General features: G+C 43.7%; 1 protein-coding gene across 1 annotated transcript in view; it reads left to right on the forward strand.

Moving 5' to 3' along the window:
• The window catches only part of LOC120917161 (low choriolytic enzyme-like), a 51322-nt gene extending 33238 nt beyond the window's left edge, over positions 1 to 18084 (forward strand). Inside the window, exons 9-13 of the mRNA XM_040328249.1 lie at positions 629 to 738; positions 4342 to 4561; positions 6077 to 6195; positions 8563 to 8770; positions 17722 to 18084. Of these exons, the coding sequence (XP_040184183.1) occupies positions 629 to 738; positions 4342 to 4561; positions 6077 to 6195; positions 8563 to 8770; positions 17722 to 17735 (671 nt within the window). The 3' untranslated portion in view covers positions 17736 to 18084. The remainder of the gene's footprint in view (positions 1 to 628; positions 739 to 4341; positions 4562 to 6076; positions 6196 to 8562; positions 8771 to 17721) is intronic.
• Positions 18085 to 18306: the final 222 nt, after the last annotated feature.

The following is an 18306-nucleotide window of genomic DNA, read 5'->3' on the forward strand; positions in this document are numbered from 1 at the left end:
GAGTGAGTGCCCCCTTGTGGTCAGTGTGCAGAGTTCGGCTTTAAACCATCTGATATCTTCTGTAGTCTACTTGTGATGCCTCTCCGGTCACCTGCTGTGCCCATTATTGGGGGTTTCCACTTTACCTGAAAACATTTTGAATTATTCATTTTATTGGAAGATTAGGAGTCGGGAACTATGATTGGGAGATCTTGCTGTTGGCGTAAACCAAGACATTTATGAAGCCAGGGGCTGCTATGCCCACCAGGATACACTTATAACTAAAATATCATTTTAGGCTGGACTGATCCTTTAAAGTGACACTAAACTCTGATATAAAAATAATTCCATGTATTCATAACTCAACAAAGTCTCCAAATTCCTTTTATTTTGCTGCTGTAAAGGTGAATAGAAGCAGCTGCTGCTCATAATAAGTTGTGCTGCTCACCCCCATCTACCTTCCTCTTACATTAATAGAACTCGTCTTCCCGCTATCACCAATGCATTGCATTCTGGGAACGTCATCCATCTGCTCCTGATCCATTCACAGAATGTGAAGCTGAATATTTCTAATATTTTGGAGAAGATCTGTGGGTGAAGCCTTGTGTATATTTCTGGACATAACAAGGTTTCTGTACTCCTTTTCTAGATACGTGCGGCTTCCTTCTTCCGGATCATCGCGGTACATTCTCATGGGACTCCAAACTTCATCCAAATGTCTCCACTTGTTCCTGGCTGATCCGGATCCCGGAAGGCAAGGTAACAGACAATGGGGCTGATTTACTAAAGGAAAATAGACTATTAGCCAGATTCAGATAGACTGGCTTAATTTTCAGGCACAAATAGAGCTTTTTTTCCCCACAAATAGAGCTTTCTTTTGGTGGTATTTGATCACCTCTGCGGTTTTTATTTTTTGCACTATAAACAAAAATAGAGCGACAATTTTGAAAAAAATTCAATATTTTTTATTTTTTGCTATAATAAATATCCCCCAACAACATATATAAATTATTTTTTCCCTCAGTTTAGGCCAATACGTATTCTTCTACCTATTTTTGGTAAAAAAAATCACAATAAGCGTTTATCGATTGGTTTGCGCAAAATTTATAGCGTTTACAAAATAGGGGATAGTTTTATTGCATTTTTATTAATTTATTTTTTTTACTACTAATGGCGGCGATCAGCGATTTTTTTCGTGACTGTGACATTATGGCGGACACTTCGGACAATTTTGACACATTTTTGGGACCATTGTAATTTTCACAGCAAAAAATGCATTTAAATTGCATTGTTTATTGTGAAAATGACAGTTGCAGTTTGGGAGTTAACCACAGGGGGCGCTGTAGGAGTTAGGGTTCACCTAGTGTGTGTTTACAACTGTAGGGGGGTGTGGCTGTAGGACTGACGTCATCGATCGAGTCTCCCTATAAAAGGGATCACAGTGAAGCCGCCACAGTGAAGCACCCGGCTCTCCCCGTTCTTCAGCTCCGGGGAGCGATCGCGAGGGGGCGGCTATAAACGAATAGCCACGCCGTCGTCCCGGATCGCTCCCCGTGGGTTACCGACCGCCGCATGTACCGGGGGGGGTCCCGATCAGACCCCCGACCCGCGGAAAGGCGGGGACGTACATGTACGCCCATATTCCGGTACGTGCCATTCTGTGGACGTACATGTACATGCGGCGGGCGTTAACCGGTTAACGAACGGCGCATGCGCCGTCCGTGGACATATCCCAGTGTGCATTGCTCCAAAGTACGCTGCAAGGAGGTATTGGTTTTGACGTGAACGTAAATTACATCCAGCCCCATTCACGGACGACTTACGCAAACAACGTAAAATTTTCAAATTTCAACGCGGGAACGACGGCCATACTTTACATTGGCTAGGCCAGCTATTTGTTCGACTAACTTTACGCCGGAAAACGCTTTACGTAAACGGCGTAAAAAAATGCGCCGGGCGCACGTACGTTTCTGAATCGGCGTATCTAGTCATTTGCATATTCTACGCCGAACTCAACGGAAGCGCCACCTAGCGGCCAGCGTAAATATGCACCCTAAGATACGACGGCGTAGGAGACTTACGCCGCTCGTATCTTAGCCTAATTTAAGCGTATCCGGTTTCCAGAATACGCTTAAATTTACGACGGCGTAGATTCAGAGTTACAACGGCGTATCTACTGATACGCCGGAGTAACTGTCTCTGAATCTAGCTATATGCAGTTTGTAAAGTGCAGTTGCTCCATAGCTTAGTAAACGAGGGGAAGCTCTGCTGACTTCCATCATCCAATCATGTGCAAGCAAAAATGCATTTTTCTTTATTTTCCTTGCACATGATTAGATATTCTTTGCAAAGTGAAGCATTACCGCATTTACTAAGCTCTGGAGCAACTGCACTTGCAGAGTGTGACTGAACTTTGGAAAGTGCACAGTCTATTTGCCTTTAGTAAATCAACCCCAATGTGAGTTACGAATGAACCGTATTTTTCACTTACCGTATACTCGAGTATAAGCCGAGTAGATGCTGAAGATGCCCCCCTCGGCTTATACTCGAGTCTGTGTCCATCTGCAGCTTTGTGAGATTGACCTCCCGGCACTGTGACATCAGTCTAGTCGACGGCCGTGCAGTGTAACAAAGCCCTGCCACTGAACACTCAGTGATGGGAAACTGAGTGTTCCGTCTATCACGGACGAGGAGAGGGGGATTTGTTACACTGGAAGGCTGCTGACTGACTGCATGACAGGTATGCAGATCGGCACAGTGAGACATGCAATGGGCACAGTGAGGCATGCAATGAGCACAGTGAGGCATGCAATGGGCACAGTGAGACAAGCAATGGGCACAGTGAGGCATGCAATGGGCACAGTGAGGCATGCAATGGGCACAGTGAGGCATGCAATGGGCACAGTGAGATAATCAATGGGCACAGTGGGGCTGCAAATGGCCACAGTGAGGCAGGCAATGGGCACAGTGAGGCATGCAATGGGCACAGTGAGACAAGCAATGGGCACAGTCAGGCTGCAAATGGCCACAGTGAGGCATGCAATGGGCACAGTAAGGCATGCAATGGGCACAGTGAGGCATGCAATGGGAACAGTGAGGCATGCAATGGGCACAGTGAGACAAGCAATGGGCACAGTGAGTCTGCAAATGGCCACAGTGAGGCTGCAAATGGCCACAGTGAGGCTGCAAATGGGCACAGTGGGGGATGCAATGGGCACAGTGGGGCATGCAAATGGGCACAGTGAGGCATGCAATGGGCACAGTGAGGCATGCAATGGGCACAGTGAGGCATGCAATGGGCACAGTGAGGCATGCAATGGACACAGTGAGGCATGCAATGGCCACAGTGAGGCATGCAATGGGCACAGTGAGGCATACAGATGGGCACAGTGAAGCTGTAAATGGGCATTTACCCTCTTTTCCACTTGCAGTAGCTGCTGCATTTCCTACCCTAGGCTTATACTCGAGTCAATATGTTTTCCCAGTTTTTTGTAGTAAAATTAGGTGCCTCGGCTTATATTCGGGTCGGCTTATTCTCGAGTATATACGGTACCTTATTAAGGCCAACAATTCACTGAGTATTGCTCACTCTTCTTTTACACCACTCTGTACCAGAACTCACTTACCTGCAAAAAGAAGGCAGAAAATGCATTCCAATGCCCGTGCCTTCCAATACTGCAATGCCTGTGCCTTCCAATACTGCTCAGTTTAAAGGCAAATTCCAGCTAAATCTTTTTAGTTTTTTTGTTGTTGTTTTTAGGTTTGAATTTTTTTGGAGAAAAATTCTCTTTGGTTCTTTAGATTTATCAATAACTATGTAGTGCAGTGCCTACTTGGATGGAAATAAATGAAGGTGTATATAAACCCATGTGTACAATTTTGATTATATGAGCACCATAAACAGCCATAAATAATGATTGAGTGTATTTGTAAAAAAAAATCTGAAGAGCTATTCCGACCTACGAAACTGCATGTCTTTGTGAGTGGGGGCCGAATCAAATGTTATAAGGCTATTCTCTGTCCAGGCCAAATGCAATTTATTTAAACAGAATAGAGTGAATCCAGAAAATACTGCTTTCTCGCCACTAGATGGAGCCGATTATTATAAAAAAAAAAAATACTATGATCATTGGTTCCATCTAATGGCCATAATGTGGTATTGTCCTGAAACTATTCTGTGTGCATAAAAATCGTTTGAACTGGAAAGAAAATAGTCTAATATCAATCGATTTTGTTCCCGTCTGCACAGATTGAATGTCCAGGCCGTTTCACAGCATGAATGTTCATTTCATTTTGTGATCTTATGATCTTGTATACTGTATCGGCTGATTGAAGGATTGAACGGTCACCTCTTTGTTCCAGGTCTTCCTGCAGTTTGAGAAATTCGATGTTCAGTCTTCTCCGGCCTGCAGCCAGGCCTCTGTGATTGTCTATGATGGGATGAGCAGGGAGGCAGCGGTTCTTATCCCCAGGACCTGTGGAAAGGTGCGGCCGATTGGCCACGTTGCCTCTGGAAAGCTCATGAGAATTGAATCCACCAGAAGAGGAGAAGAGGTCAGCTTTAAGGCAATCTACAATACTAGTAAGTACAAACTCTCTCCCTGGTGATGTCATACTATCCCATAGCTCTATCCAATCAAGTCCTAAAGTGGATATGAACACTAAATCTGGCCATACATTAGTCAATTTTCAAGCAAACAATCGTACAAATACATACCTCTCAACATTGTGAGATGGGAATGAGGGACACCTACAAACAAACGTATGTAGGCATAGGACACACCCCCTGCCACACACCCTTAACCGCTTAAAGACCGCCTTCTGCACACATACGTCGTCAGAATGGCACGGCTGGGCACAAGCACGTACAGGTACGTCCTCTTTAAGTGCCCAGCCGTGACCCGCGGACCCGATCGCTGCTGGAGTCCCGCGATCGGTCCCCGGAGGTGAGGAACGGGGAGAGCTGTGTGTAAATGGTCCCAAAAATGTGTCAAAATTGTCCGAAGTGTCCGCCATAATGTCGCAGTCACAAAAAAATCACTGATCGCCGCCATTAGTAGTAAAAAAATAATAATTAATAAAAATGCAATAAAACTATCCCCTATTTTGTAAACGCTATAAATTTTTGCACAAACCAACCGATAAACGCTTATTGCGATTTTTTTTTATACCAAAAATAGGTAGAAGAATACGTATCAGCCTAAACTGAGGAAACATTTTTTTTTATATATATTTTTGGGGGATATTTATTATAGCAAAACGTTTTTCAAAATTGTCGCTCTGTTTTTGTTTATAGCGCAAAAAATAAAAACCACAGAGGTGATCAAATTTCACCAAAAGAAAGCTCTATTTGTGGGGAAAAAAAGGACGCCAATTTTGTTTGGGAGCCACGGCGCACGACCGCGCAATTGTCAGTTAAAGAGATGCAGTGCCGAATCGCAGAAAGCTGGCCAGGTCCTTTAGCTGCCTAAAGGTCCGGGTCTTAAGTGGTTAAAGGAGAATTAACAAAAAAAAAAGTTAAAGTTAAATTAAATCCACAAGGGCTTTTTTTTTTACCACTACTATTCCTTTATATTGGCTTATAAAATTTACAAATGCAGCCATTTAGAAATCAGAAGAAAGGTTTAGCACTGGGAAACACTTTTGAAAGATAAAAAGTGCATTTGATATACAACTATATGGATCAGACCAAAATGAGGGGAAAGAGGGACATTGCTCCAAATCAGAGACAGTCCCTCGAAATCAGGGACAGTTGGGAGCTATGCAAATATTCTCAGTCTGTTTAACGACTTGACGAATGTCATTTGAAAAGACTTCATAATTCGGTTTGCTTTTACATTCAATTTTGGAATGAATAGAGTTTCCTGATTTAAATCCACCTTCCCCGTTAGAAATTCATTAGTTCTAAAAATGTTTTCCATCCGGCTTCTCCAAATTTTCTCACCACTGCAGTCGAAACAAAGATTGATTGTATTCTACTAATAATTCCGAAATTGAACAAATGTTAAAATGAAGAATTCCGACCTTCTACTAGTGTATGGCCAGCTTTATTAGTCCTGTGTATCTGGTCACATTGTGTGCCTTTCCTCCATTGCAGTAAATTGTGGAGAATCCTTCAACAGCTCAGCAGGAAACTTCTCTTCTCCCGGTTTTCCGGCTCTGTACCCCAATTCCATGGACTGTGTATGGGTGTTATCTGCTCCTCCTGGGCACAAGGTAAATATGATGGACATATGCAGGGCCGTCATCAGGCATTATGGGGCCCCTTCAGCATGGCCCCCCGGAGGGCCGATCCTAGGCAGGGTGCACAGGGTGCATTGCACCCAGGCACCTGCAGAGGTTGGGGGCGCCGAACATCTAACAGACTCTCTGTGTCCATCACAGAGGCCCCTCTCCAGGTCCCAATAAAGTACTCTGCTCCTCTTCCTGCATTTTGTTTATTGTTAAGAGATCATTTAAGGATCCCAGGGTAATGAAGACTTCGTGAGGGAGCATCTCTGTGGTTGAGTCACGTAGAAACATTTGTAAAGGGGAGGAGTTAGTAAAATGTTGACGCCCATGTGGGGGCGCCAGAAATATTTTGACGCAGTGCCGAATCGCAAAAAGGGGCCCGGTCATTGACCAGCAATATGGTCCGGGGCTGAAGTGGGCAATAAAAAATAAATAAAATAAAAAAATATATATATATTTTTTTTATATAAAAAAATAAATAAAAAAAGAGGGGGTTGCCATCCGGGGCCCTGGGGACCTCTGGGCCTTTTGATAAAAAAAAAATAAAATAAAAAAAATATATAAAAAAAAATTAAAAATTACATTTTATAAAAAAAAGGGGGTGTTGCCATCCGAGGACCTCCGGGCCCCTGGGCTCTTTAATAAAAAAAATTAAATTAATATATATATAAAAAATATAAAAAAAGGGGGTTGCCATCCGGGGCCCTGGAGACCTCCGGGCCCCTTACATGTGTACTGCCTGTACCCCCGTGATGACGGCCCTGGACATATGGATTCCTTCACACCTACGGTGACCACATTTTCAAACTTCCCAAAAAATTATGATTTTTGATACCTTTTTTTTTGCCAATTCTTGGCAAAGCAAAAATTGGTCAACAGTTTAGACAGGTGGTATACAATGTGCACCTGCTTGAACTAAGTCACTTAGTGACAGCGACATACTTCACAGGGGTCCCCTTAGTCTGTCTGTAAAGTGGCGCATCTGTAACATTTAAATCGACTCGTGGTTACAATTGCCAGCACCCAGCTATTGAAAAAAAACAAAAAAAGGAAGAAAAAAACTGTGTGGGACTCCTTCCGGTCTGGTATGGATTTTAACGCCAGAATAAAAAAAAATGTTCTGGGGTCCTCCCCAAAATCCATACCAGATCCTTACCTAAACAAGCAGTCTGGCAGGTCAGGAAAGGGGGGGGGATAAGTGAGCCCCCCCCCCATCCTGAACCATACCAGGCCACATTTCCTCAACATGGGGTTATGCTTTGGGGTGGGGGGGTCTGCCCCCACCCCAAAGCATCTTGTCCCCATGTTGATGGGCACAAGGGTCTCTTCCTCACAACCCTGAGCTGTGGTTGTAGGGGTACGCAGGCAGGGGGCTTATCGGAATCTGAAAGCCCCCTTTAACAAGGGGGCCCCCAGATCCCGCCCCCCCCCCACAATGTGTATGGGGTACAAAGTACCACTACCCATTCACCAAAAAAAGTGTCAAAAAGTAATAAAAACACAGAGACAGTTTTTTGACAATTCCATTCTAAAAAAAAAAAAAGTGTCCCCCATTGTAAATCCATCGTCAATCACGCAGCCCGCCGCACTGCGTGCCAAAAATAAAAAAAATAAAACATTTCCGCACATCCATGAAGTTTTGCCACCTACTGCAGGCTCCACCATTTGCCCGTTTTTATATAGGGAAGGGGCAGGGCCACCTGGTGTCAACACTCACTTCTGACGTCACGGACCCAGCATGCACCCACGCCATCGGTTGTTAGGGACGCCACGGACCCAGCATGCACCCACGCCATCGGTTGTTGGGGACGCCACGGCCTGTTTCCCGGCCCCGCTCCTTAACAACCAGCTTTTACTGCGCCCTGATTGGGCAATGCTTCGAACTGGGAAGCGAATTTGGGGCAAATCAGCGGCCCTTTCAGGGTTGAGCACTACACTGTAAAGGTTTTGCTGTCACCCTTTCAGGAGTTCTCCTGCTCTTGCATGATAATAATTTAGAGGAATTATTACAACAATAAAACCTGACAATATTTCTACTCGCCTTCCCGTTGCCATTCTCTGAGCCCAGGTCATCCTGGACCCCGTCCCCTTGTGATGGACAGTCAAAGGAGAAGTAGTACACTCAGCATATCTCCCTGTCACTCTGCTCTCTCTTCTTAGCATCCTTGTACTGCTTCTTTCTCTCACACTCCAGCCCTGCTGTATGTAGACTGCATGAGACTGATACCAGGTCACATTTAGGGACTTACACTGCTTGTAGCTGAAAAATCTATTTAGTGATGCATTAATGAATAAAGAGCTGCATTCATTTATGTCTTTTCTATCTGCCTGGAATGTTTTGTGTTGTCACAGATGACGGTACGCATTGCTCCTTTCAGCCTGGAATTGTCCAAGGGCTGCTCCTATGACTATCTCCTCTTCCAAGATGGACAGAAGCAGAAAAGAACATGCGGAGTCCTTCCTAAGCTGAGCTTTACATCCTCTGGCGCTTCTCTGATGGTTCACTTCCATAGCGACTCTTCTGTCCAGGCCAAAGGATTCTACGCTGCCTTCTCCTTGTGTAAGTAAAGACAAGTAGAATGACAGACTGCTCATACTTTACCTTCCTGACATTTCCTGGGCCGTACCTAAAGTCCCTCATTGATGTCCCTACAAGGGGGACCAATCAGAAGGCCAGGTCACCAGGAAATGTACCAAAAGTGGCCCCATACAAAGGATTTCTATATCACATCCTTCAGTCCATGTAGTTCAGGGGTGGCAAACTCAAATTCATCGGGGGCCGCATCAGCAGTATGGTTACCCTCAAACATACCTCCCAACTTTCTGAGATGGGAATGAGGGACACCTATCAGCAAAAGTATGCAGGCATAGGACACACCCCCTTGCCACGCCCCCTTAAAGGAGAATTGTACAAAAAAATAAGATTGGTTAAACCCACAAGTGCTTTTTTTACCACTACTATTCCTTTATATTGGCTTTTGGAATTTACAAATGCAGCAATTTAGAAATCAGATGAAAGGTTTAGCACTGGGAAACACTTTTTTATAGATAGAAAGTGCATTTTATATACAACTATATAGATCAGACCAAAGTGAGGGACAAATGAGGTGGAATGAGGGACAGAGGGACATTGCTCCAAATCAGGGACAGTCCCTCGAAATCAGGGACAGTTGGGAGCTGTGTCCTTCCCCCAGCCATTGTCTGCATTGCGTGAATAAGCACAGAGACACAATGATGTTATCACTGGGTCTAAAATAAGATATGTAATGAAAAACAGAAAGTTTTATTTAGCAATTAGCATTTTGGAATGGAGGGCAAAATCTAGGCAGATTAAACTCCAGCTGTCCTCTGATAACTTCATCATATGGAGGTGAAATGTAACGTCTGGCTGATGAGTGATTTGTGTCTCCGGTTATTTCCCAGAGATGTAGGAGAACCGGTAATACTCACAAAATGACTTAAATGTTAAATATGACTTTCCTGAGGCTATAGGTGGGCAGCTCAGGTATACGTTTTGAACTATTTAAAAGTCACCTTGTAGGTTGCCCGAGGCAAGTTTGTAATTTTCTTTAAAATGAAGGGAATTGGCAGGAAAATTATGAAAACCTTTTCATAAACAGGTGTAAGGGAATCCAGAGCTTGTGTAATAATAAACTGAGTGTAACTGAGTTTGTACATAGGTAAAGTGTAACATTCACTGTCATATCGCCCATTATGTCACCTGCGGTGTCCTGACTACCCATACATGTAGGTTGACCAGTCACCTGGTAGAGTCATGTTCCGCCTGGTAGAGTCATGTTCAGCCTGGTAGAGTCATGTCCCACCTGGTAGAGTCATGTTCAGCCTGGTAGAGTCATGTTCCACCTGGTAGAGTCATGTTCCGCCTGGTAGAGTCATGTTCCGCCTGGTAGAGTCATGTCCCGCCTGGTAGAGTCATGTTCCACCTGGTAGAGTCATGTTCCACCTGGTAGAGTCATGTTCCACCTGGTAGAGTCATGTTCCACCTGGTAGAGTCATGTTCCACCTGGTAGAGTCATGTTCCACCTGATAGAGTCATGTTCCACCTGGTAGAGTCATGTTCCACCTGATAGAGTCATGTTCCACCTGATAGAGTCATGTTCCACCTGATAGAGTCATGTTCCACCTGGTAGAGTCATGTTCCACCTGGTAGAGTCATGTTCCACCTGATAGAGTCATGTTCCACCTGATAGAGTCATGTTCCACCTGGTAGAGTCATGTTCCGCCTGATAGAGTCATGTTTAGCCTGGTAGAGTCATGTTCCACCTGGTAGAGTCATGTAATAGGAATAAAAGCGATCGAAAAAAAAAAATGTAATAAATAAGTAAAAAAAAAAAAAATTAAAACGCCCCTGTCCCCGGTAGCTCGCGCTCAGAAGCGAATGCACACGTAAGTCCCGCCCACGTATGTAAACGTTGTTCAATCCACACATGTGAGGTGTCGCCGCATGCGTAAGAGCGCGTGCAACAATTCTAGTACTAGACCTCCTCTGTAACTCTAAGCTGGTAACCTGTAAAATTTTTAAAGCGTCACCTATGGAAATTTTTAAGTAACAAAGTTTGCCGCCATTCCATGAGTGTGCGTAATTTTAAAGCATGACATGTTAGGTATCTATTTAATCGGCGTAACATCATCTTTCATATTTTACTAAAAAATTGGGCTAACTTTACTGTTTTGTTATTTTTTAATTCATGAAACGTTTGAAAAAGTATTGCGCAAATAACATGCAAGATAAAAAGTTGCAATGACCGCCATTTTGACCCCTAGGGTGTCTGCTAAAAAAAACATATATAATGTTTGGGGGTTCTGAGTAATTTTCTAGCAAAAGAATGATGATTTGTACATGTAGGAGAGAAGTGCCAGAATAGGCTCGGTATGGAGGGGGGTTTTAAAGCCCGGTATTAAATGGGTTAAAGAGCAACTGACATCTCTGTCCCGCAGCGGCTCCTCCTCTGATCCGCTGTTGACTCACCGACAGTCCCATTCACTTTAATAGGAAGGCTGGTGACACAACAAGGTGAGGGACGCGGCGGCAGCAGGCGAGTGGATGCCGCTAACAGGAGCTGCCATGATAGATCTGAAATGACAGGTGCTCATTAAATGTAAGGACTTATTCTTGCCGGTAGTTAGAATCTTTAAGCCTAGGTTCACATTCGAGCGATTTGTCATGCGATTTGAGAGATCAAATCGCAAGACAAGTCGCAGCCTATTGGCGCCAATGGCACTGTTCCAATCTACAAACACTGTAGCTGCTGACTTTTAATAAGGACACTTACCTGTCCAGGGTGCCCGCGATGTCGGGCTGCCCGAAGGCCAATTCGTCCTCCAGATTGTGTGCCGGAGCCGCCGTCCTCACTAAGGGAAACAGGCAGTGAAGCCTTGTGGCTTCACTGCCCGTTTCCTACTGCGCATGCGCAAGTCGCACGGAGCTTTGTGAATGGGCAGCTGCCTTCTGGGACACACACAGGTCCCAGAAGACAGCACGCCCCATTTCCCAGGAGGCAACATGAGGGGAAGAAGAGAGATTGTCATTGTGGAATAGGAAGTGGCAGATTAGGACGATCTGCCTAGCAACAGCCATTTCTGGTAAGTATAAAAAAAAAAAAATATCAAATTTTTTAAAGCCTTTTTGGCAATTTTTTTTTTTTTCATATTTCATCTACGTTTTAATATTTCATCTACAGCTGCTCACCCAATACCGACACTTCTGTCACATTAGGACGAGTGATTGTGTCCATACAGCCGCTGCATCCTCATAGGCTTAACCACTTAAGACCCGGACCAATATGCAGGTTAAGGACCTTGACCTTTTTTGCGATTCTGGACTGCGTCGCTTTAACTGACAATTGCGCGTGCGACGTGGCTCCCAAACAAAATTGGCGTCTTTTTTTCCCCACAAATAGAGCTTTCTTTTGGTGGTATTTGATCACCTCAGTGGTTTTTATTTTTTGCGCTATAAACAAAAAAAAGCATCAATTTTAAAAAAAAAATCAATATTTTTTACTTTTTGCTATAATAAATATCCCCAAAAAAAGATATAGAAAGACGTATTTTTTTCCTCAGTTTAGGCCGATACGTATTCTTCTACCTATTTTTGATAAAAAAAATCGCAATAAGCGTTTATCGATTGGTTTGCGCAAAATTTATAGTGTTTACAAAATAGGGGATAGTTTAATGGCATTTTTATTAATATTTTATTTTTTACTAGTAATGGCGGCGATCAGCGATTTTTTTCATGACTGCGACATTATGGCGGACACATCGGACACTTTTGATACATTTTTGGGACCATTGTCATTTTCACAGCGAAAAGTGCTATAAAAATGCATTGTTTACTGTGAAAATGATAATGGCAGTGGAGGAGTTAACCACTAGGGGGCGCTAAGGGGTAATGTGTGCCCTAAGGGAGTGATTCTTACTGTAGGGGGGTGTGGCTGTAGACGTGACGTTACTGATCGGTGTTCCCAATATCAGAGAACAGACGATCAGTGTCACTGCCACTGTGAAGAACGGGGAAGGTGTGTTTACACTCACCTCTCCCCGTTCTTCAGCTCCTGTGACTGATCGCGGGTCTCGCTGGGGTGGTCACGGAGCTTCGGACCGGGTCGCGAGCGTGACCCCGTGGCTGGGCTCTAAAAGGCAATGTACAGGTACGTGGATGTGCCCAGCCGTGCCCTTCTGCCGACGTATATCGGCGTGAAGGGGTCCTTAAGTGGTTAAGTAAACGACCTGCACACAGCAGCTTCTGGCTAGGAAGGTAAAAACAAATGGCCCATCCCCCCATATACGAGACTCAGGGTCTGTGAATGAGGCTTCAGTAATTTTTTTTTTGTTGGTTCATTTCGTAACTGTAAGGGACAGTCTTGGCTCTGATCACAATTTAATATTCTTCCTTTGATCACTGAAGACTTTAATAATCTTTAATGACAGATGATTATATCATGGAATATTGCAACTCTGACCTCATCCATGAAAAATAAAAGAAAACCCCACAAATCTCTCTGTTCATATCACTGTGTATTAGTATCAGAATAAAATTGTTCTTCCTAATTCTATGCCGACCACTAGTAGGCAATAGATGAAAATTGTTCAGGTATAAAGTGGACAAATCACAAAAAAAATTAAAAAATGCACCCGATCCCTGAGCTAAAAGGTGAGAAATGTCATTCAAAATGACTTAAAGTGGATGTAAACCCACTCTCATCCTTTCTAATCTTTTGCCATAGTGCTGATCTATAAGGATATAGATGCCTCCTGCATGTATCCTTACCTGTCAAATGTCTCCCCCCTGTCTGTTATAAGAACTGAAAAACTGCAGATTCTGTGGGTGGATCTGTTGTCTGGAGCTTGGTGGGTGGAGTTGTGATGTCAGTAGACTCCCCGCCCCCACCTCTACACCCCCCTTGTCAACATGCATTTTTTCCTGTGTATTCCTTACACTAAATTCTGCTAGGATCACTAACATCCAGTCAAAATCCAGAAAAGTAACCACATGACTTCAGAAAAGGAGTGGGGGTGGGAATTAAAAATGAATGCCCGTCTCCAGGCTAGTGCATGAGATATGTAAATAACCTGTCACTCACAGCAAGGGGGGCGGAACGGACTTTGGTTTTTCTCTGTAAGTCCGTTTTATTTCACTGAACAATAAAAGAGGATTGCTCAGAGCTGGATTAACTCTGTGTGGCAAGACTGGGCACAGATGATAGGAAATCTTATACTGTACATTGTGACATCAAAAAAAGAAATACAAAATTGGGGTTTACATCCAGTTTGCTTTTAAACTTAAAATTTCCTGAAACAAAAATCACATTTACTGTAAGAATTTCATTCCTTCGAGAGAAATATTCCATTGTGCGATCTCTCTTTGTCAGTTTGACCTCACAAACGACAAACAAAGCATCCTAAAAGAAAAATTGGCAAACAAAATTCTACTAGCGTATGACCAGCTTAAAGCAAGCCATAGATTATGCAATTTTCTTAACTTTGACCACGAGTGGAAGGAAAGAAAATTGCTCAATTTCCCCCATGAACAGAGTTAGTGTTGATGGAGGAATCCCTCTGTCAGGTCACCTGTGGCCAGGTGACAAGTGCACCCCGTTGGGGTCAGGGATGCACCACAGGGTAGTGAACCCTATAGCCGACTGCTGCGATTAGAGAGGAAGCGTGAGCCCAAGATCGCCCAGGGCGCGGAGTCTAAGATCCAGCTTTGTGTTCACCAGAGCCTCTAGTGGTGAGAATGGCCTTCGCCGCAGCTGGACCCAGGTCGCGACCTCTGGGATCCCCTAGGTCACGCTCCGCAGGGAGAGAGGGGAAGCAGCAAGCAGGACAACGGTATTGATGGGTAAGCCGAGGTCAGGGCAACAGGCAGACTAGGGTAACCGAGGGACAGGCAAAAGGTCAAGGGCACAGGCAAACAGGAGAAGTCAGGGAGGAGCCAAAAACTGTACACAGGAAGGTAATCGTAGCACACTGCAGACAGGAACTTAAGCAAACAACACTGTTGAACAGCAAAGCAGACTAGCAGTGTAGTGGTTAATATAGGCTTCCTGGGATGCCCTAGGGTCAGTCAGAAGGAGGGTCAGGCCTCTAATGAACAAATAGAGATCAGGTAAGCTGCCAGACTTTATTGCATATCCATGACACCCTCCCACTGTGCTATTGTATTCTGACAGATGTGGGTTTCCCAGCCATCAGAATACAATAATCACTGCCAGCGGCTATAGCTCAAAAAGTCGCAAAAGAAAAATCTGACAGGCTGGTTGTATTAAAGTCGATCGATCCACTTTAGTACAACCAGCCTGCCCATCGATGGATCACAATTTGGCTGGAATATCGATCTGTCTATGACCAGCCTAAGTGTGCCCAAACAAGGTGTCTCTAGGTCATGCTGGGAGGAGCTGTCTGGGAGAATGATGTCATCTTTCTGCCACATGCAGGAGGAAGCATTTCTAAAGCCCCGTACCCACGGTCGGACCTTTGTCCGACCAAAATCACATCAGAGTAAAAGAGAACTGTAACGGTCAGGGGTTAACACCGTCTACGATATTCCATTCCACCAACCCAAGACAGCTTATCCGACACTCCACAATCCAGCAGACAGGACCCATTCCATTCCCCAGAATAACGAGACACAAGCTCTGTTCTCTGGTTCCAAACGAATGAATACTTTAATGGTAAACTCAGCTCTTCTTATACAGTTAGCAACCAAATATGGACAATGACTCAACTCCACCCACAACATGACACAAGGAACTTCAATACACATTCCTTTAGATGTAAGTCAAACTTTCTGGCACCGAATCTACATGAGTCAATTACTATAGCTGACATGGCAGACATCATGACTTTTAGAGTGTGTTACTGTAACTCACAACACATATTAGCATCAATAGAACTTTCACACAATACAGGGTTAGTTAGCATAGTACCATGAAATATCTAGGAGCCAGGCTTAATTAACACAATAGACAATAGAATGCAATCACAGCAAGCTTACATCATTACAGCCAGGTAGCTGGAGGCGATTAACATCTTAACAGTAGCAGACTTAATTAGCACCTCAACAGTCTATGTTCCACATTGGAGGAGACACTCTATTGACCTGTTGTTGTCAGAATTAACAACTTGTAATATTTCAAGATATCCTGCAATACATGAATTATCATTACTGTCCCATCTCATATAATTCATGATATCATTTCTCAGTCATCCTATGCCCCTATTGGACATAGGATGACCCTAGACCCAAGAGTCATTAGTGAAGCTGGAACAGGAGTACCCCGCATCCTTCAAAAGTCTCTGGGTATCACGGGCCATTCAGTTACAAGAACATGTTCTCTATCTAAACTCCGACGGAATTCATCGGAATTCCCGATGGAAACAATCCGATGGGGCTACACACGGTCGGAACAGTTAGACTGTACAGACTTTTGTACAGTACACTTTTGTACAGTCTTACTGGCAATTATATATCATGGGATATACAAATCAATCAGGGAATGCGTAAGACTGTACAAAAGTGTACTGTACAAAAGACTGTGCAGTGTTATGCATTCCCTGATTGATTTGTATATCCCCTGATGAAGCTATGAGGCGAAACATGTTGGGCTAATATACGAATACAAAAAATAAGTAGCGCTGCACTACTTTTTTTTGTATTGTTTATTGGGAGTGTGCTATATTGATCCTAAGTGTTCAGCTGCTATAGTTAGGATTTATTTTGAGATATTCCTTGCTGATTTTCCGTTTATAATATACGAATACGAAATCTCTGCCTAAATCGAACATTTGTTTCTTGACCACCTTCCCCATGAAATGTTGAATATCTTTGAACAACCCAGCTCTGTTGTAGTTTTTTTAATGCTAGATTCCTCAGCTGCAAGTTTTTTTTATTTATTTTAAAAAAAATATTTATTGAGATTTTCACAGTACCAGAAGAGATGCGTGTGCAAAATATAGAGCTCATAGGGCCAGATTCAGAGAAGAGATACGAGGCGTATCTCCTGATACGCCGTCGTATCTCTGAGATACGATTGTCGTATCTATGCGACTGATTCATAGAATCAGGTTACGCATAGATAGCCCTAAGATCCGACAGGTGTAACTTGTGTTACACCGTCGGATCTTAGGCTGCAATTCTAGGCTGGCCGCTAGGTGGCGAGGCTATTGCGGTCGGCGTAGAATATGCAAATGACTAGTTACGGCGATTCACGAACGTCCGCGATGCCCATCGATCTAAATTGATGTAGTTTCCGTAGCGGTACGCGTCGTAAAGTTAAGGCTGCCTCCTAGGTGGTCTACCAATGTTAAGTATGGCCGTCGTTCCCGCGTCGAAATTTAAAATTTCATGTCGTTTGCGTAAGTCGTCCGTGAATGGCGCTGGACGCCATTTACGTTAACGTCAAACCAATGACATCCTTGCGACGTCATTTAGCGCAATGCACGTCAGGTAATTTGACGGACGGAGCATGCGCAGTACGCTCGGCGCGGGAACGCGCCTAATTTAAATGGTGCCCGCCCCATTTGAATTAGGCGGGCTTGCGCCAAGCGGATTTACGTTACAAGTTTACAGGTAAGTGCTTTGTGAATCAGGCACTTACGCTGTAAACCTGCGGCGGTGTAACGTAAATGGGATACGTTACGCCGCCACTGCGCAACGTAATTCTTTCTGAATCTGGCCCATAGTCTTGATTTATAATCGTGAACAAACAAAAGAAAGAAAAAAAAAGGCAACATTTAGTATGGGTAAGGAAAGGGGAGCAGGGGGAGGGAGAAGGGAATGGCAAATGTGACAGGGGAGGTATATTTACCCGTAAAGCTGCAGGTTTTTGTTTTTTTAGCCCTAGTAATTTAGGATGGTGGGTGAGTGAGGAGTCACTAAATGTTTCTTAGTTGCTACGGACTACAAATGGATGAAATGTTTTTCAGTAGGTTGCATGAGAAAGTGTATTGTTTGAAATAAATTATGTTTTTTTTCTTTTTTCTTTTTTACAGCTCCTGCATCATGAAGAGCCTTCTAACTCAGTAACTAGACATCTACAGTCTGTATTTTGGCGAGCAGGTGGCGCCATGGTACATGTATACTATTGCTCATATACAAAATAACTACTGCTGTTGCTTAGAGGCCGATGTGTAAAGGTCAGCACAATAATTGGCCTTACTTTTGCTTTGTTTTGCATTGACATTTTGCTTGTTCTTTTACTGTGTTATTAAAAATTAAACATGAAATGTCGCACTGTGCGAAAATGGCAAGAAACAGACAAAATCTGCTAAAATGTAGCGAATGTGACAAGAATAAAGCCTGTGAAGTGCACATTCTAAGATTGCTTTTTATAAAGGATTCCTGCTTATATGAAATCGCCAGTTTCTGACTTTTATGAAGATTGTCTATCTGTACGGCCAGCTCCCTCTGGATGCCAGACACACAAAACATATATAAAGGTTTAACACCAAAATAAAATGATAGAGTAACAAAATGAGAGCAACTTTTTAGTCTTGCAAATAAAGTGAACCTGTTCTTTGCCCATGCAGGATAAAAGCAACAGATTCGCGTTCTTCTCCCCATCCTCAGTAGCGTTC

This window comes from Rana temporaria, chromosome 11 (assembly GCF_905171775.1).
Source record: "Rana temporaria chromosome 11, aRanTem1.1, whole genome shotgun sequence".
In the NCBI taxonomy this organism is placed as follows: domain Eukaryota; kingdom Metazoa; phylum Chordata; class Amphibia; order Anura; family Ranidae; genus Rana; species Rana temporaria.